Source organism: Sturnus vulgaris, chromosome 5 (genome assembly GCF_052056855.1).
Source record: "Sturnus vulgaris isolate bStuVul1 chromosome 5, bStuVul1.hap1, whole genome shotgun sequence".
NCBI lineage: Eukaryota > Metazoa > Chordata > Aves > Passeriformes > Sturnidae > Sturnus > Sturnus vulgaris.
The window spans coordinates 36451796-36472479 of NC_142247.1; the positions used below are offsets into that span (position 1 = coordinate 36451796).

Consider the following 20684-nt stretch of genomic DNA (forward strand, 5'->3'; position numbering starts at 1 on the left):
TCAAAATTTCAAATAAGAAAGACACTTGACAGAATTGTGAAAATGGAAAGATAAAAACAAAGATATGCACCCAGTAACTGTTTGTATGTTTTATTTTTTGAGATAAAAACTGTATTACAGAGGTTGTAGTGTTGCTCTTCTATTTATAGTTTACAGGATGTGAAAAATACTTTCTTGTACAAATACATGACCAAAAATGGATTGAGAGAATCACATGGCAGCAGTGTTGGTCTCCTTAATAAATTTCATAAAAATTGAAAGTTACAGATTTATAAAATTTATGGTGAAAGATTTTTGTGCTTAACTTTATTATATGATACTTCTTCATTACTTGTAGTTTATTCTGAAGTGAATGGATATATGTAGCAATTCAAAGTGGAGACTTTGAAAAGCAAGTTTGCTTAAATTATATAGGCTTAAGAAAACATGTATAGAAATAAATATTTTTTCAAGTCCTTTCTAATGTCTCTTCTTAACTAGCCAGGTGGAAAGAAATTATACTGGTGTCATTTTAAGGGTTAAATAATTTATTCAAATTTTTCAGTGTGTTGGGTTGTGTTGTCAATGGTAAGTTTCTGTTGCTTTGGGTTTGGTTTTTTTCCATAGAATCATGCAATCACTTAGGTTAGAAAAGACTCTTAAGATCATTTGGTCTAACCATTAGGCTTAATACAAGCCTACTGGTGGGTGATCATACCATCATTTAATTTATTGAGAATATTTTTAAAATGGACTTAGTGACTAAATGGATTTTGAGATTTCTAACTAACCAGATTTTCCTATTTCTCCTGGAGAAGATTTTGCCAGAAGAAACGAGTAACTTTAGAATTGATAAAAGCAAGCAAAATTAATATATCCCTTCAGAAATACTATGTTTCAGAGATTCCAGGAAGAGTGGAAACTGAATGATCTCCACGCATTCTCAGTGAAGAAATACAGTATTTGAGATGTGTAGATAACTAGAGAGTGGTAGAGCACATTGTAAAAGGCATGGTGGCAGCAGCTGTTTTATGCTCTCAGCCCATTCTGTAGAAGAAAATTGAGTTACATTAGAAAAGAGCACTGAAATATTCTGTCCTACTCTATCCTAATTGGAAAATGTGTAGCTTTCCTGTTTGGAAACAGTTGCCTTTTGAGAGCTGCTGCAGAGGATTTTTCCAGCGCATCAAGTTAATAGCAGATGATTTGTTTCCACCACACACCGTCCCTAATTCTGTAGGTCTGAGAGAGAGAAATTCACCCTAAAAATACACACTTTCTTTATATTTGAATGGACTTGAGGAAACTGTTAATTTCCTGATTTAACCACGAGATTGGGATAGCTGAACAGATGGTCTTGTCAGGTTGTCTTGGTTTTACCATAAGCAAAGAAGGAACCACTTCAGGTCTATACTGCACTTAATAACAGTAGTTCTCTTAGCTGGTAGATCTGCATAGCTGGATGATGTTGCAAATTGTGACCATTCTGTGCCACAGAGAGGTGGAGAAGGACAGAATGAAACAGTGAGAGTTCCTGAATCTGAGAGATGTGGAGAAAATAATATCCTTTGCAATCAGCTATGTGCTAATCATATGCATTTACAGTGTAATTGATTCTCTTCTATCCTGAGTATTTGGAGGCTGTGGCACCCTGATTAATAGGAAAAAACTGGAATGTATGGGAAGTAGAAAGGAGTGAGGTGCAGAGACATACAGCTACATGGAGTCAGCTTTGTCAAGCCACCGGATGTATCTGCATGATGTTTGCCATCACTCTGGAAGAACTAACTACCCAGCTGTGGTGGACAGCTGTAAAATCTCCAGGTGTTTATCTTAATTTGCTTTCATGTTTTGCTTTTGCTATGATCAGAACTTTTAACTTATGGCACCAATGTCTGTCTAGTGCCTGCCCTTCCACCAAGTACTCCCCGCTGCTGATTACTTTTATGGCAGACCAGAGTGAACTGGAGTGAATGAGCCTGGACTGACCCAAATTACCCTTATCCAAATCCCAGTAAAAAGTCCATCCAGAAGACCCAGGCATCTTGGAGATATCTTACTTGATATGCCACCAGAACAGGTCATGTAGGGTTTACCAGCTCACATGTTCTACCTTATGCAAGTAGCTGTCATGGTCACACTTACCCCTGAGAGTAAAAAGCCATTTTCAGAAGCAGTATTTTCACAGAGATATGCTTAATCAGAAACAGCGTTTATACAGACATAGTCTACCACCTGAATGATCTGCCAATCAATAAGTGTGAATTAACCATGCCTTTCTAGACAAGTAGTCTTGTCCTGTGTGTTCATGGCTTTTGCATGGCTAACATACGGTTTGTGAGCAAATAGCAGAGTGTTCTAACCAAATACTTGAAACTTCTAGATAATTTTTTCAACATCCCTTATAAACTTTAGAATTATTTTAGGATGTCAAGCAGGAATCTGTATATTCGAGCTAATAATTTAATATAGGAGTGGGATTGACAAAGGAAAGAAGAAAAAAAAAAGGTCACTCTTAGCAGAGTATTTTTGTGTCAAAAAGTGAATGAAAATAAAATTTTATTTTCAATTGTACTATCTTACAATTGGAAGGCCTTGGTAAGTTAGTTAACAGAGAGCTTCTTTATAACTTACAAAAAATTACAGGTCAAGTCCTGGTAACTTCCCATGACAACCAACTTTACAATAACAAAAAAATATTTCACATCAGATGACTTACTTCAAAATTAAAGAATCCTAATTTACAAAATAATAACTTACAGTGTTTTAAAATCTTATTTCTTAATGTTAAATTATTTATTCAATCAACTCCACAACATCTGTATTAGTATTTGAAAAAATTGTAACAGGAGTAAGTACATTGCAGAATGGTTTAGAGAAGACAGATTTCTAAGTGGTTCTTAATATAGTTTTCTGGTATCCAAGTAGTTCTTCATATATGTTTGATTCTGATATCTAGAGTTAAACTTCACTAACAAAACTTGGCTTCAGGATTTTACTGAGTGCTGGAACAGCATGCATTAAGCTTGCTCAGAAATCAGGTCAGGAGTTTGTAATTGGTGTTGTAGCTGAGCTTATTTTCCAAGTAGTAGTTTCAATTACAAAAGACTTGTTTTATTTTCATTTGGAGCCAATTTCAAGAGTGAGGAACAGACCAACTGTTTTCTTCGAAGTTAATTGCATAAAATGATATTCCAATTTGTGGATGAAAAGCAGTCTAATTACTGTGTCATTAATTATCTTAAATTAGCTGTAGGGATGATGGAATCAGGCTGGTACTATTTTTAGCATATGGTTTTGGAAATGTATGAATGGGAATGGTTTGGGGAGGTTTGAATTTTTCAGCTTATTTTATTTGTCGTTGCAATCACAAGTCAAAGTGTCCTAAAATAGACTGGTCGGTGTGTTGCTTGAGGTCTGTGTGGCTTGTGAACATCTCCCCTGTGGTTGTCATATTTGTCACGACTGCCAGTAGGCAGTGATGCCTTTAGGGACTCCTGGATAAGTCAGATTCCCCACTTGGGAGGTAAAATAGCTAATACTGTGGGAGTTGCCTACAGTGGGCGTGAATTTGAATCCCAGCAGAACCCAACCCAAGCCCTTTTTGCAAAAGGGTGGTGATGCCCCCGGGAGTCAATTGTCATCTCTCTCCTGCAAACTTCTTCCTGAGCTTTTATTTCAATCCCCTAAGGTGTGATGTATAGTCCAAGGCACTGGCTGATTGTTGCCCCTTGAGCAGACTTTAGCCTCTGGTAGTTTTAACTGCTTCATCTTGTTGACTCATTCTAAGGTTTTGCTCCATTTATAGATTGTGTGAGATTGCTGCTGGCTGCAGAAGCACAAGTTGACGCTGCTGATAAAAATGGCTTTACACCCTTGTGTTCAGCAGTTGCTCAGGGACATGTCAAGTAAGTGAAGTCTTTAAGATTGTACCTGTCGGTTTTTACTCAGTTTTATATTCTCTTTACATTATATATGTTTTCATTACATTACTGTTGCATTCTTATGTATAAATGTATTTAACTCTAATTTATTGAAGGAGTCTACTTAAATTCATATTCTTATGCCATTCTGATTTTAATATTTTCTATTTGTTTCCAATTTCAGCTCTTAAGGTTGCTGAGCATGCATTCCTAGCAATTACAATGTGGTACTGGTCCACATGGGCATCATACCTCTGAATTTCTTAATTTTCTTTGAGTTATCAGCCATAATATAGGATTAACAGAAAGGAAGAAGGAAATTATTTTTGCACTGATTTTTTTCAAGCATAGAAAACTATGAATATCATATTCAGAGGCAAAAGAACATCTGTTTTCTCCTGAGCAATATATAATCAAACACCTTAAACAACAAAACAAGGTTTTTTGAAGGCTGAAGTTTTTTTGTATCAGTAACTTTGAAAAAAGGAAAATTATGTACAAGTCAAATAATATTACTAAAAACATTCTTTAAAATGTCATTAGAATAATTTATGTCATAGAATCATAGGAAATAGAACTGGAAGTTGGAAGCCACTATTAAATAACCATTTCCAGAGCACTCTTTTCCGTAGAAAATTATTTCACGAATTCAAAAGGGTTTAAAAAGAGTTACTAGAATTCTTATTACAGAATTTAACTTTTTTTTACATATCTTTGCTCTTTTTTTATCTTTCTGATTCTTTTCATGTTTTTATTTTGTTATTTTTAAGGATTTTACTCTGATACAGTAACACATAGGAATCAGCCTTTGAGTGTTATGCTATGATAGGCCCTGACCCAGCAATGAGGAAGACTGGCCTCTCTCCTCACGGTCTTCCATAAGTGTATAAAATCTTCAGAAATCCTTGACACTTCTTAGAGATTTCAAGCTCGTCAACTAATGGTCATTTTTTACTAGAAGTTTTACTCCAGAGGTAGCAGATGCCCACTAAATGTTTTGAGCACAGAAATATGTGTCTAGTTAAGTGTTGCAGTGTTTTGTATAAAATCTGTAAAAAATACGTGTGACTTGACAAGACAAACCCAAAATACACTCTTCATAATCTCTCACTAAAATAAATATCTTAACACTTCGTTTAAATAGGAAGCTATTTATTTCCCTGACTTACCCTCACAACACTTTGCTATGTATCATCTGCTGTGTTGTGATATTGCAGGCTTTATATTATTTTTGCCTTAACTTAGAGTTATTTATGTAATATGGTATCCCTAAACACATTTTTTACTTTTATTTTTTTAGATACTGAACATGAACTGAATTGTAAAATAGAGCATGGAATGATAGGGCTAGACAAAAATGTCTGAGAGACTACAAATGGTTCAGGCTGTTTGATTTATTGGTCACTTCAAAGTTCAGGCACAGAAAATAAATCTGTAATAGGTAGAATTTGGGGCAACAGTCTGTCTCCTAATGTGGGGCTAATGACAGCACTAAAGTGCTCTCAGTTGCACAGTAGGTGTCTGTCATGGACTTGCTAACCAGTCCCCTGTGACATCTTCATTAACCTTGTTCCTGAGCCCAGACAATACTGTTATTCTAACCCTAGTTATATAGTCAGAAAAAAAAATCTAGTTTTTTGAGGCTGGTCTCGTAATATCACCAGATCAGAAAATGGTTTTTGGAGAAACTTTCAGAATCATTTCCCATGTGGTGCAGGCCAGGATGACTTTCCCTGATCTTGAGGTGGAAAGTTGATATAGCTTTTTGAGATTCACCAAATACAATCTAAATTATTGAACCAGATGTTTCTAACCTAGCAGACTTAAAATTCAATCTTGAATTGCTGTATAGAAGTGTCTTGTCATGAACCCTTCTTAAGATGACTTTTGATTAGGATGTACGCCTAACATTTGTTAAGGCAGAACATTATTTTTGTTTGTATTCTTTTCTGTTCAGTTGAGCATTTTTGGAAAGCACAGGTAAGTAATTCATATCAATGCTATCTGTTTTACTCTTCTCTAAAATTCTGCATTTTACCTTGAACTTTAATGATTTTCTGACTGGATAAAAACGTATCACAAACAATTTTCTTAAATATTTTTGGGGTTTTTAGTATATAGTTTCTTATATACTTATATTCTTATATATATACCTTACATTCGTTTAAATCTTTTGTTACAGTATATAACATACAGTATATTTTGTTACAGTATGGTCTCCTAATCAATAGTTATTTGGCATTGCAGTAACTGCTTTGAGGCTTTATTGTTGAGATGCTTTCTATTTTTATGGACTGATCAATAAAAATTATGAGCTGGAGAGATGGGAACTTATCTCTGTTAACAGTGCTTGTTTGAACTGCAGAGTGAATTGACTGGCATTAAGATTTTTGCGAGGTCTTGAGTGTTGTTGAAAAGCTAGGTTGGGGAAGGGAAAGGTAACCAATGCTGGCACAAGAACCTGGGGGAAAAAAATGGACCTATTGCTACAGCGTTGTGAGGAAGTTCAGGAACTTGGATCTGAATGCCAGCCCCAGGTGAATTGCTCTTCAGCACGCCATCTAATCTTCCATTCTCCATAACGCAGTAGCTGCTAGCAATGCACCCAAGCCGTCCTTCTGGAGTAGTCTTTATTCAGGGATCTGCCATAGCTGTTCTGCTGCCCCCACCAGGTTACTTCCCTAGATGAGTGTCCCTTTTGCTGGTAAAGCTAGTCCTCATTTTATTTTTCCCTTTTCTTTTAAATTCTATTTTAAATATCAGCAGTCAGAAATGTTTCTTATTTTGCTCAGCTGAATGTTTTTCTTAAGCAGCTGTCATCAAGTTTTTATCAGTCTTGTGAAATTCAGTGTTATACAGTCACAATTTTTAAATGCAGCTACAGTAGTTTAAGATTTACATGTTTAAAGTAGCCTATCTTTATACATATGTACAAAATTATACTTGTGTATATGGGTTAATCACAGGTAGATCTGTATCTGTAAAATCAATATTTATTTAAATATTTAAATGTTCATAAAGAGGTGTTGGATGTCTATCATAAAACAATTTTATTGCTTTATTGTTTGCTGTAGATGTGCAGAATTATTAATTATGTATCAGGCTGATATAAACCATGCTGCTGAAAGAGGACAAACACCTTTGTACCTGGCCTGTAAAAATGGAAATAACGATTGTATTAAACTATTGTTGGAAGGTGGAGCGGATCGAACAATAAAAACCAGTGTAAGTTAAAACAGTTTGTAAAGTTACAGAACCTTGTATAGTACTGAATATTAACATTAAAATATTTCTTGAAACTTTTCTTTAAAACTGGAATAAACTATATTATTTGAAATTAGTATTTTGTTCTTTTCATCATACTTTCTGGGGGTTTTTTAACTGTATGTTGTGTAATATCTCCTAAATGATATGACTTTCATACCATTTTACATACTTCAGATTCCGTTGGCAATTTGCTGCAACTTTTCTCCAGCACTGGATTTGTAAAATGAAACTTTTCTGGTTTGACTTATTTTTAAGGTGGAGAAGTGGAGATAGGAATTTTTCTTCCACTTTTTATGTTAGGGTGCTTTATTGTTGTCGTTGAAGGGATAACACCCCAAAACTTTCTTGCCAGTCTGTAAAGTCTCATATATTACAAATGGCAGAATATGGCCAAAAAAAAGTTGTATTTAGAGGAGAAGGGGAGGAGGACTGTCTCAAAATTAGTGCCTACATAATTGCCTTTTTCAGGTGCTTTTCTAAAGTTTTTTTATTACTCTGATGTCAATAGATTCTTATGACAATAAATGTGGGTTATAGGCTGTTCCAAAATACAGCAGAAAAAGTAATAGCTTCACAGAACATTCTACTGCTCCTGTAATTATTACACTAAATTTTTTATCATTTATTTATTTTGCACCTGGAAAGTAAATATATTTGACTTGGAATGAGAGAAAGTTGTGATGTCAAAACTGTGATACTGACTAATAAATGGATTAATCAACGTGAAACAATACTGATAGAATCATTTTTGTTTGATGCACAGGAAGGAAGCAGTTTACTAACAGCATGTGAGCCCTGTATCACTTAGGTTCTTTTAAAAATTTTGAAGACTTTGTCTGTTGGACTGTCCTAGGAGAAAGCCGTGCAATTTTTTTCTGTTACATTTTCTTCCCTCTCTTCCACCCAAAACACATACAAGAAACTCTGTTTTCCCAAAGGATTATTATGTCACTCTTGCTTGTCTTCTTAATTTTCAGACAGAGCCTTCCATTCAGATTCTTGCTGATACAAGTCTGCAGACATTTTTCTATGTGTTTGGTGGCAGTGTGCTTTTTGATTTTGTTTTTTTTTAGGATGGCTGGTCACCAATTCATGCAGCAGTGGATTCTGGTAATGTTGAAAGTCTCAAGCTCCTTATGTACTATGGAGAGCCAAACAATGGGAACTGTTTGATGGACGCAGAGCCTAATTTAGACTACTTTGATTTGGAGAAGAGAGAAGATGACTATAGCAGTAGAGTAAAGCCTGTTGTTTCTGCAGATCTCATCAACCACGCTGACAATGAGGGTTGGACTGCTGCCCATATAGCAGCATCAAAAGGCTTTAAGGTTAGTTCATGTCAACAAGTTACAGTGACATGATAGAATTTAGGCAGAATAAATACTTTTCTTTTATCTTTGAAGAATTACAACTTAGATGTCAAGTCTAAGTTTTTTTATCTAGTTTATAGACCAACTTGATTTAACAGAGACAGAGATAGACATCCAGTGGACAATTTGTCCCAGAATCCAGACATCAAATGGAGTGAATTATCATATTTAAATATCTGCCTATTATGGGGAAGTAATAAAAAGAGGAAACATCATTACTGGAGATTTTCAAAGTTAAGGTAAGATGAATCCCACCATGAATGCAAATTCATTGGATGTCATGTGCTTATAGATATTAGATGGATATAATTTCCAGCTACAGGTAGGAATGATTTCACTATGAACAATTTTTCCTCTGTGAAGGAGGGGAGAAGAAGAAATTTGAGAACCAGATTTGTGCAGACATACATTGTTTAATTTATTATTTTGGGCAGCCTTTTTAGCAGGCAATGAAACATTTTTGTGAGGTTGAAATAACTGATGACATGGAGGATGACTTGACAGGTCCTACTGATGACAAACAGGAAGAATTCTGGAAATATCATTTCTTGATATCACAAGCTATAGACTTCTAACACTGACCATTTAAAGGACTTCTTTTATATGGTAGCTGTCAGTCAGATCCCACTGTAAAATTTTTACCCAGGAAGAAAACAAAGGGTGCTAAACACAGAAGGGTGAATTTTAAGAAAATACAGTCCAAGACTTCAAAAATCAGCTTATGTTTACATGCCTAGTTCAATACCTGTCATTATGTTTACTTTTTCTCTTGATAAATTTGCATTCAAAATAGACACAGATTTAAGATTCAATTTAAGTTATGGGGTGTTTTAGGGACAGCCACTGCTTACTCAGCATTTTGCATTACAGAGTCATAGTTCCATTACCAAATACTGTTAGGCAGGTGCAGACTCTCATTCCAGTTTCCACTCATATGAATTTAGATGGAGTTTAAGGTATTTGCTATAGTCTTCAAATACCTAAATAATGCACACTATGTTGACTCTTTCTGCAATAATATAATCCTCAGGAACTTGGAGTTTAGGTTTCATTCGCCATCTGAAACTACTTTGACTAGGTGATCTCTCTGAAAGTTCTTCACTGGAAGTCTTCATGTATGTTTTTCATGAATAACCCAAGGGTTTGAGTTTCTAAGCACATTCCAAGTCATCTGTTTAATAAGATCGCCATTTGGGGTTGAGGGGAGTCTCTTAGGTGATGAAGGCAATGTTCAGCTGGTAATTGGATTCCTGGTTTTGATGTTGCAGAAACTATAAAATTCTATTTGATTTAATGCATTTATTGACTTGAGATATGTTTTGGATATTTAAAAGCTAAAAAAGCCTCATAGCCATCTCCAAGTACTAACAGTTAACAGTTCAACTTAATTTTCTAATCCATTATGTTCCCTGCATGTCATTCATTCCAGTGCATGATAGCTGCATATAAGCAGTGCTGACACTTGCATCCTCTTGTTTTGAGATAGGTAGGGGCCATTCCTTACAGATCAGTTCTGCTAGGACATCTTAGCTGTTATTTCACAGAGAGCAGAGACAACAAAAATCCCCATTTTACTAAGGAAATAAGATTAGTTTCTTTGTTCTGTCCCACTTCTTCCTGCTTTTCTTCCCATTTTCAGCCTCACGGTTCAGTCTTCAGCCTTCTGCTGTTCTGCTATTCATTGCTCCTGGATAGTGTTAACAAACTAACCTGGCAAGAAAATACATGCTTTTTTCTGCTTGATATCCTTCTGGCAAGCTTAGTGAGCTAATAATTTTTTTTAAAGTACTTATATGCTGTAACTGCAGCCTGGTAAAATTTCATCTCAGGCAGATACACCTTGAATGACTGCTATATTTATGAAAGGTCTCAGGGTGTCATACAGTGACAGAAGTCACTGTAGAACAGCTACAAAATAGGTAACACTATGTCAGCCTGCAACTTGCCACTGTTCTGCATCAAAGTACTCAATAGCTGCTTCTCTATGTTTTTAAGGTTTTATTTCTCTGGTATGGTTAACATCAGACATTATCAATACAGTATTACCTACTATAATTTCTGTTGGTTTCTTTTTTTAACACTTCAGATGTGTCTTTAAAAGCATATCTGAGAGGGGAAAACTTTCATTAAGGCCACCTGTTTTGTTGCAGAATGATGATCATTAGAAACAAGGAGTTGATCATTTTTCTGATTGCTAATCAATCAATTTGAATGTAGTTTTATGAGAACTCTTTTATCCCACAATAATTTTGGAGGATTTATATAGTAAATATTTTTTCATGTTACAGTATAATTCTAACAATCCAAATTGACAAGCAAATAGCTTATAATTAGCTTATGTTTCTAATTTCAATGATTTTTCCTTTTGTTGAGCCTGTGACATTTTTTAGAGGGCATCATGTTGTTGTCATCCACAAGATGTTTGTGCTCTGACTTAATAAAATACCTTTTTATATCACTGCAGTCTTACGATGCCTGCAGAATTTCAGGTTTCTGCTTGCAGAAATTCTGCCAAAAAAAAGGCTTGCAAGGTGATTTTAAAATGATTCTTTTTTTGTATCCCACTCAGGTGTCAGTCACGATGGAAGCTCCTACTTGGTGAATTGCAAAGTGAAAACTGGTTTTATGGATTGTTACCTAAATAGATTCATTTATTAGTCTGTGTTAAGCTTTAGAATTGCTTAATTTAGTGTTGCTTGAACATTAAGGCCAAGATGTTCAAACCAGGATAATAGCTGGGTTTCTCTCTCATCAATACCTAAACTAGTGGCCAGATGTAAGAATTTCTTAAATCAGCTAAGCAGTACTTGATGCTGAGAGACTCTAGAACCCTGTGTGTTCTGCTTCTTTATAGTCATTATTTGAGACTTTCAAATCTGCATAAAATATTTTTACTCCTGGTTTTCAACTCTGATGTGTGAGAAACATTTTATCTTCAGAACCTCTGTAGCTGATTGTCTTTGGAAATGCATGTGTAAGAATTTTAATTAGGAATCTAACTGCATATTGGTAGAACACTTTAGTGCAACAAATGGACAAGTAAATAATACAGTTCCTACCTTTGCAGAACTGTCTAGAAATCCTTTGTAGCCATGGTGGACTAGAGGCTGAGAGAAAAGACAAGTGTAATCGAACATTGCATGATGTTGCTACTGATGATTGCAAACATCTCCTAGAAAACTTAAGTAAGTAAATGCTATCAGCACTACACAAAAATGTTTTTAGTAAAGAACTTTTGGGGTAAAAGTGAGAAATAAGAAAAGGGTAGTTGTCACTTTTTTTGGCACCACAATATTAAATTACCTTGATCTAGCAAGTTTGTATTCTCCAAATTTTTCAAAAGCATATGATAAAATTTTATTAGAGGTTATTAAATTCCTCATGTCTTTGTTTCTAAATCATTCAAAAAGATGGTACAGACTGTACATTTGCAAATATCCATCCTCTTAAAATTTCTGAATTTAATATTAGTAATTACTTTTTCAAAAGCTATTGCTCTCCTCTTATCTAATCTTGCAGAGATAGTCACTTAGTGGTGGGTAGCTGTCAAATTTCCTCAGGCTAAGATGATCATCTAGTCATATCTGAATCTCTTTTTAGAGCATAGTTTATTTTGTCACTTGTTTATCAGTGAGGGGATTGTTTGTTTGATTCTTCAAATATATCTTAGAGACAACATCAAAGAACTTCTTTTTTCCAGCATCAGTAACTTATGTAAGACGATTGCTCTTCTGTTGAAACCTGTCATCTTCTTCCTTCTCTGTAAGTTTTCTCAAAATTCAGTAGAGCAGGCTCATCTGTGTGTTTCTTGAGACAGAACTTAATTCTTCCTCTCACTAGTTTTGTGTATTTTTTATCACTTTATAAATCCAGATATAGCTATATCTATATATACAGAGAAAGATATCTATATTTTTCTATATGGTTAGAATTATGGCACTTGTAGATTTGTATGCTCTGTATTTTTTCAGTCTTTTTTTTTTTTTTGGTATTGTGGGATATAGGGATGTGGGTAGTTAAGTTCACTGATTATCAGCAAATTAAGGAAGTTTTCTGTCTGCTGCTTCTGATTTCCCTCTTTAGCTATTTTAAATCCCAGTTCTTACCATTTTACTGCAGATTCAGAGGGGAACACAGCTCACTTTCTGATAGACACTCCATGGTCATCTTCTTTATCAGACTGAAGCAAATGTCTGATGGCTGAATCTGCAGCCTATGAAATTAATGCTTGTATAATTTCCATCAGTCTTAGTACCCTGTGTCTCTGGTCATGCTTGTCATGAATCCAATGGCTTTTATCGGGTCAGAACCTTTGGCCCCGCCTTCTCTTCTTCTGTGCACCTTAAGCCAAGGCTGCATTTTTGGGTGAGGTGTCTATGTACCATCCTCTACTTTCCTCACACTCCAGTAAGGTTTCCAGTGTAGGACAGGAGGATGTGCTGTGACTGGGGCCAGGATTGCCAGCTGTGCCTTAGTGGTCACATGCATTGAGATGTAGGCATATACTGTACCTCTTTCCTAGGGGCCTGGTTCCTTGTGGAGAATCCTTATAATCTGTGCTCATTTCCCTGAGGTCCAGCCTTCAGAAGGGCAAGCCTTTGATGCATTTCTCACAATTCCACTTCTGAAGGATGCCTCTGAGTAATCTTTTCCCTGTGGTAGGCTAGTGGGTTTAAATCAGAGGTTTTTTGACATCAGGAAAACGTCATTGGTTTGTATCAGCTGAAGATCTGGCTTCTGCACACAAAAGGGAAAAAAAAGATGTTGCAAGATAAGGTTGTTATTATCGTTCGTAATAAGCTGATATGGTGTACTTTTTGAATGTAATTTTAATTTAATAATTTCTGAAAGGTATTGTTTGGTGTGAAAATTAGAAGAGAGTTTCCTTTTCATTTTTAGTCATCTAAATGATCTCCAGAGACTGCTGCTTCTGTTGAGTTGTATTTCAAAGAGCAAGATTTAAAATACTTCACAGTTTCTACAATGTGCATGTAAATTTTTTTTTTGTCAATTTACTCTATGGCAAATCAAATGTACCCTTTCAAGTTCATTTTCTGTCTTAGCTTTTTATTTAAAGATGTTTGGCTCAGCTGTGTTTTCCACTTGTGCACTAGTGCCAGGAAATTATTTTCTACATTGATAATAAAAAATATGCACAAATGAACTGAAAAAGTAAGACATTGCCTACCATCTGTTTTAATGTATAAATAATTAGTTTATAAAGAGGAGGTATAAGATTAAATAAATTTTATCTTTTTCCTGTTATTTAAGCATAATAATACTGAACTTTTTTTGTAAAAAATTATAGATACCTTGGTATTTTCATCACTGCTGTGATTTTGTGGTGGTGATCTGTGCTTTCTTTACCATTTGCTTCTTTGTAGCAGGATTTATTTTGTAGCTTTCCTTTGTAATATTAGATTATATTGGTTTATAATAATGGGATTATTTCAAATTGAGTTTTATGGTTTTTCTCATAGTTGGTGTTTTGTTTGTCAACAGATGCTCTTAATGTACCTGTAAGGATTTCAGTCAGAGACATTGAACCAGTCCATTGCGGTACAGAGGAATTTGATACAATATGTGCTTTAAATATCCGCAAGCAGACGTCATGGGATGATTTTTCAAAAGCAGTGAGTCAGGCAGTGACAAACCATTTCCAAGCAATTGCTTCTGATGGATGGAAGAGCCTAGAAGATCTGTCATTTCATAGTGCTGCAGAATCCAACATTGGCCTCAATGCAAGCAGTATATTTTCCATCAAACTAGGTATCAATATTGGTGTTAATGAGAAAAGTAAAACTTCGGGGTGTTCTTGAATTTTTGAAATCTTCTAAGTAAGATAAAAATATATTTGAATTGCTGGATCTTTTAAAGCTTAGACTAAGAAAGGCCAATACTAAATATAGACTTTGAACAGTGCTGGCATGAAAGTATTCCTTACTTTTAGCTGTGTGTATGGCACAATTAATTGGGCACTTTAATATCACCTTGGAGATCATGAGGCCTTATGTTAAATAGTCTTTTAGTACTTTCAGTACTCCAGAGGAGAAATCAGTATCTCAGGTGATTCTAAATTCTCACCCTGAGTGCTGTGTGCAGTTTTGGATGCCTCAGTACCTCATTGCAGTTACCACTTCCTCATGAGGGGAAGAGGAAGGGCAGACACTGATCTCTTCACTCTTGTGACCAGTGGCAGGACTTGAGGGATTCGCCTGAAGTTGTGTCAGAGGAGGTTTAGGTTGTGTGTTAGAAAAAGATTCTTCACCCAGAGGGTGTTTGGGCACCTAGAGTGGGCTCCCCAGGGAAGTGGTCACAGCAGCAGCCTGACAGAATTCAAGAAGCATTTGGACAATGCTCTCAGGCTCATGTGACTCTTGGGATGTCCTGTGTAGAGCCAGGAGTTTGACTTTGATGATCCTTGTGAGTCTCTTCCAAGTAAGGTTATTCTGTGGTTCTACAAAAACAATTCAAAGCATGCATTGCTTTTTTACAGAACATCTAGGATATTCAGTAAATACAGACTGTAAATCATTGGCATAGGTAAACAGAACTGCTGTTTCACATAACTTCACTTAGCAAGATACAAAAGAGAAATCTTTAAAATTATGAGAAATTGGCCAAAATGTGGTGGTATTATAACAGTTGTATAGGTTTCTGAAAATCTGTATCTTTTATCTTAAATCTCCTTCCTTACTTCATTTCCCATCAGCAAAACTGAAGCCTAGACACATTAGACTGGGCAAATTATTCTATTTTACTCGATTTTATGTGTAAAGATAAAATGACAGGCTAGCTGTTTAACTTGTGTCTCAACTGGTAGAAAACACTAGTAGCTTCAGTCATATATCAAATAATAGCATGATTTAGTACTTCTCATACATGAGACTGGTTTGTTTGTCAAATTTGTCAGTGTATGCACATATTCTTTGTTAAGCAAGCAAATATGCTAGAGTGTAGGACACTTTACATACATACTCTCTCTTATTTTTATTTTTTACCAGGAAACATTTCATGGTCAACAGGTCAGATTTTTTCCCAGCCACCATGGGACTTTTTGAAGAACAATAGAGCTGAACATATCACAGTGTTTCTGTTTGGTAATTTTCAAGTAATAATTTTTCAGTTTTGAATGTTAAGACACTCCATATATAATAAATAATTTGAGAGTCATTTGCTACTGGTTTTGTTCTTCAGTGTTGCTTGATTCTCAGAGACATCATATCCATTTAATTGCTTAACTAGATTTTAAAGTGTCTACCACATTTAGAAAATATGCTGGCACATGAAAGTCCTACTGCCTTTTTCAGCCATATAGTAGTATATATATCGCTTATCATGGATACCTGGGAACCTCTGGTGCTAGCTAAATGCCTTGCATTTATTCAGCATTTTAATTTGCATAGGCTCTAATTTTAAAAGGTTGCTGTAAAATACTGTATGAAAATCATATGCATCAGTCATGCATGCATGTAAACATGAGAGATTTACATAAGTTATTTGTATGTCTTATTTTAAGGACCTCAAGAAGGCTGTCTAAACAGTGTCACTTATGCATCCATGATCCATCTTCAGACACTTCAGAATTATCTCCGCCTGGTCAGTAATAAGCTTGGTTCTCTCTGCATGCTAATTGTTTGTCAAAATACTTCTGTAATAGTATTGACTAAAATCAGGGTTTTTTGCTCTGTGAAAGACAATCAAGACTTCTAAAAAATGAAATGGGATGAAAGCTGTTTTAAAATAAAGTTACCCCTAAATTTACCCTTAACTTTAGCCTTGTGAGGGCATTAACTTTCTTCTTTAAATAGCTGCTATCTGATTAACTGAACTGCTTAAAAATATATTAAAAGCTCTCTGAGATCTTATTGCTTTCCAAAGTTATTTTACTCCACTTACTGTGGAGAAAGTGAATTAGAATAATATTCATGTAAGCAATTATTTGAGACTTGAATTTTATTACAAACCTGTGTAGAAATCTCCTGTAAAACGTTTTAATGAGTTTAATACCTCAAAATGTAAGGATAATTGAATAATATAACTTTCATAGGTAATTTCTTTTAATGTTGCATCAAATCAGAATTAGTTTAGAACCTGCTTAATTTCTGCTGTGTCCTTGGATAGTATTTTATGTTGCCAGGAGAACGTGCCACAGGTTTCTGCTGTATTCGGCTATATTGCACAGAGATACAAATGTATTCCTTTAATGACATTTCAGAGGTAAAATAGCGTTAAAATAAAAAAAAATGTTCTATCATACTGATAACATGATCCCATTTCTACTGCAGATAAAGTCCTCAGTCTTAATCCTTAACTTAGCACTGACCTAAACTGATGACTTCGGCATCATTTTGATGTATATATTTTAATTCAAGTTCAAGAAAATATTTGTGATTACTAAACTTATTCTTCCCAGTTGAATGTTTTAAGTTTTAAAGTCTGTTGTAACAAAATACCTTGCTATGTAGTTTTACAAGTTAGGATATAAATTTATAAATACATTTCCAAGATGTATGCAAATATCACCTACTTTGAAATTAGTATAATAAGGATTATCACCTCCAATAGTGCAAATCAAAGAATTTTGTGTTTTAGGTGCTGGTTGTGTCATCTAGGTTAAAAAGAAACGCAAGTCTGAACTTCCAAGAATAATTTATTTATGAAATAAATATTTATATTTATCTGTCTGTAGGTTGAACAGTACCGTAATGTCATTTTCCATGGTCCAGAAGGAAGTTTGCAAGATTATATAGCATATCAGATAGCGGCCTGCATGAAGGTATTTGCACAAACATATCAAATAAATTAGTCCATAAACCAGAGTTTTCACTATTTCACCAAATATATAAATTTTCAACACAGCAAAAGCAAGTGGCTGCAGGGTCTACATGTGAGATTGTTAAAGTTGAAGTGGATGCTGGTTTCTCCAAGGAGCAACTTGCAGAACTGTTCATCAGTAATGGTAAGGTTATTTCAGCAAGACTAATTTTGGTGATTTGTAGGAAGACTTTTAACAGTGCAAAGTAAAGAAATACGTAAAACCATTTTGCATAGTGGATGGCATGTTTTAATGGAACCCATAGTTTTTCAGGTGCTTGAGGCCAAATGTACGAGTCTAAACTGAGGGACAGCTGAGCGTGACAGAGCTCCCAGTAAGGAGCTCTGTCAAAAGTTCCTGCCATTTAAGCAAAGTTAGTAGTTTTAAATATTTAATTCTGTCTCATTCTTTTTTCTCTTTGTGATCCTTTAAAAGTTGATTGCTCTGGTTCAGATCTGCTGAATTGAAACTAAAGGTGTACTGTGTGTGCTCATGAACAAAAGCAGAGCCATCCTATCAGGTTTACAATGCCATGCATTGCTCTGTTCTGCTTGTTCTTGTATTGCCTGGTGTAACTTCAGTCTATGGCAGTTTTTTCTCTAAGGAAATCCTGGTCACATTGCCCAGGATAGTTTGTGCCAGTGATTATTCCCAGCTGTCTCTTTCAGTGCCATCACATTGGTGAGAGAGAAGAGAATACTTAGTCAGAAGTCAGCCAGGCTTCGGTGCTTGGCCTGGAGGCAAGAATGTCAGTCATAGTTCAGTTTGTTTACTGGCTACTGTCTCTTAGGAAAGCTGCTTCTTTTGGATGCTTTACTCTGTGTCAGCAACACATTCTTTTTAATAGTCTGGTTTTGCATTTCAGCATGGTGCTGCTGGTCAAGTCTCTCATTTTTCTGCCGGCTTCTTTCCCCACTGTTCTGCTGCATCTCCTTTCCTGAGAGAGCATTTCTCCCCTAAATGAGTCCATCAGACACAGAGGGGGTACATGTCCTCCCACCTCTCAAGCTGTAGCCTCTTAGTAAAGCAGGGCAGTAATAGTGAGGAAACTACAACTAAATAGCAATGATCAGATACAGTCAGTTGCTGTAAGTTTTGCCTTATTACAAGTCAATTTCTTTAATGACCATTGTTAGTACCACCTTCAAAAGGTTGTGAAACAATGCAGTGCACAATATAGTCAAGATAAGTGTTTTGTTTTATATATGTATTACAGAAGCATTCACCTGGGATTTAACTTTCTTCTTTAAGCAACAAGCTTAAAATCAGGAAAATTAAAGGAAAATATTTAAAATGTTAAAAAATATATAGATGTCATTTTAATGTCTATTGGGTTCAGATGCTACTGGGTTTGCCTCATACAAGCTCCAATTATTTGAGTGATTCTTAAAGATATTGAAGGTCGTTTTGAAGAGAAGATTGCCTACTTCTCATAGAAGTTTGCTACTATCTCATGGAATGATAAAGTTTCTTACAAGCATGGACTATTCTTAAGCCTTTTATCACTACATGGTATAAAGAGTACAAAAGTTTAAGATGTAGTAACAGCAAATTAAAGAAGTGTTTAAAGAGGTCTTTGTTATCTTTTCTGGTGCATTTATATTCAGTGTACTGAAATCTTTCCTATCTATGAAGATCCTATTATAGCCATTTCAGAAATTTATTTTAATCATAGCTTTCCATTTTTTTCTTCATATACAGTATGATATTCTTTCTATTGTTTGATTCTATGCCTTCAATTTTAAACTTATTATCCAGTCTGTCTGCTTCTGTAAACAAGTTAAAAAGGCAAAAAAGATTTAAAATCCTTTGTTGCAGTAGTAGCAGTAAAATCTGTATACATAAATAGAAGTAAATTTTCCTAAGTATACATTAATGGGATTTTTCTATTTCAGCTTGTCTGATCCCAGTGAAGCAGCCTCCTGTAAACAAGACAACAATTGTGATTTTAGAAAATCTGGAGAGAGCTTCTTTATCTGAATTACTTGGAGATTTTCTAGCACCTCTTGAGAATCGAAGTTCGGAAAATCCCTGCACTATTCAAAGAGGTATTTAAAGAATTTGGGTTGCAGAAATGTTTTTACTACAGTACGGCTTTATTGTAATATATGATAAACAGAGAACAGGAGGAAAAAAATCAAATTTGTTCAGTTGTTATATTTTACTGTAAACAGTTGTCCTTAACAAAGATAGCATATTTTTTAGCTAATTCATGGTGTTTTGTGGGTTGTTTTTCCTTTCTAATTATGTCACTGTTTCTTATTTTTATATGAAATCATGTCAAGGCTTTGAGTATTTCAGTTAAGTGTTTTATGGTTCCTTTTTAGCAAATGGAGTTTCTGGTGCTTTTTACTTTCATGAGAACTGCTTTTTACTGGGGACCATCGCAAAGTGCCATCTTCATGGCTCTGACCTGCTGGTTCAGCAGCATTTCCGTTGGGTTCAGCTTAGGTGGGATGGGGAACCAATGCGAGGCTTGCTTCAGAGGATTTTAAGGAGAAAAGTAATAAACAAGGTAAGAATTCAAATAGGCTTCAGCAGTTACTTTCATCACCAGGTCTGTGAAATATGTGTAATATGGTAATGCCAAAAGCAGAGCAGGCAGATAAGTTGAGTTGTTTCAGGAAAAAAAACCATTCATTTCTGGGAAGATACAGGCTTTGTATCTAGAAATCTTGTGCTTGGCCTCATAGAAAGGTGTGTGTGGCCATGGCTATTTGGCATAAACCATTGGTTGGTTGCAAATAATGACACTGTGGCTACTTGCCTATCCACTGCATGAAACATCCTTCAGTAATTTTTTTCAACTTCTTCTTTCATTCTTCTGAGAATGATAGTAAAAATCAGTTCAATAAACATACAATATCTTTTTCAAAAAATTTAGTCTCAATATCTAAAATAAGATAGTCATATATGTGTCTAAATTTTAAGCAGAAAAATATTTTCCATTATTTTTAGAGTAAAAGAGGGGCAAATTATATAATTAGAAAAGTTTTTTTGAGCTAATAGGTCTGCTGAAGCTGGAACAAAAGTCCAAAAGAGAATAAAGATGGGAAGTCTGTTTTAATATTAATAAATAAATGAAGATGGGAAATAAAAAGAAAGATGTAGACAAAAGAAGAATTGTAGACTTTCAAATTGTAGACTTTGGAATACCATTTGAGTGTGATAGCAGCTATTACCAACAGTCAGGCACTGTTAGACATTGGCAGAGGGAATTTAATCAAAACAGCTGCAAAGGAAAATAATCTTGGCAGCAGTTTTGAACAGGCTTCAAAAGGGAGATTGTTCTAGGAATAGAAAAAACTGCCAGTAATAAAGAGTCCT

The 20684-nt window shown here is 35.1% G+C and overlaps 1 protein-coding gene across 1 annotated transcript in view; it reads left to right on the forward strand.

The window, feature by feature from the left end:
* CTTNBP2 (cortactin binding protein 2) overlaps positions 1 to 20684 on the forward strand; it is a 77217-nt gene that overhangs the window by 42411 nt on the left and 14122 nt on the right. The window contains 11 exon segments of the mRNA XM_088165446.1: positions 3788 to 3887; positions 6977 to 7127; positions 8243 to 8497; positions 11607 to 11724; positions 14042 to 14308; positions 15544 to 15639; positions 16059 to 16138; positions 17232 to 17318; positions 17402 to 17501; positions 19253 to 19405; positions 19685 to 19872. Of these exon segments, the coding sequence (XP_088021572.1) occupies positions 3788 to 3887; positions 6977 to 7127; positions 8243 to 8497; positions 11607 to 11724; positions 14042 to 14308; positions 15544 to 15639; positions 16059 to 16138; positions 17232 to 17318; positions 17402 to 17501; positions 19253 to 19405; positions 19685 to 19872 (1595 nt within the window).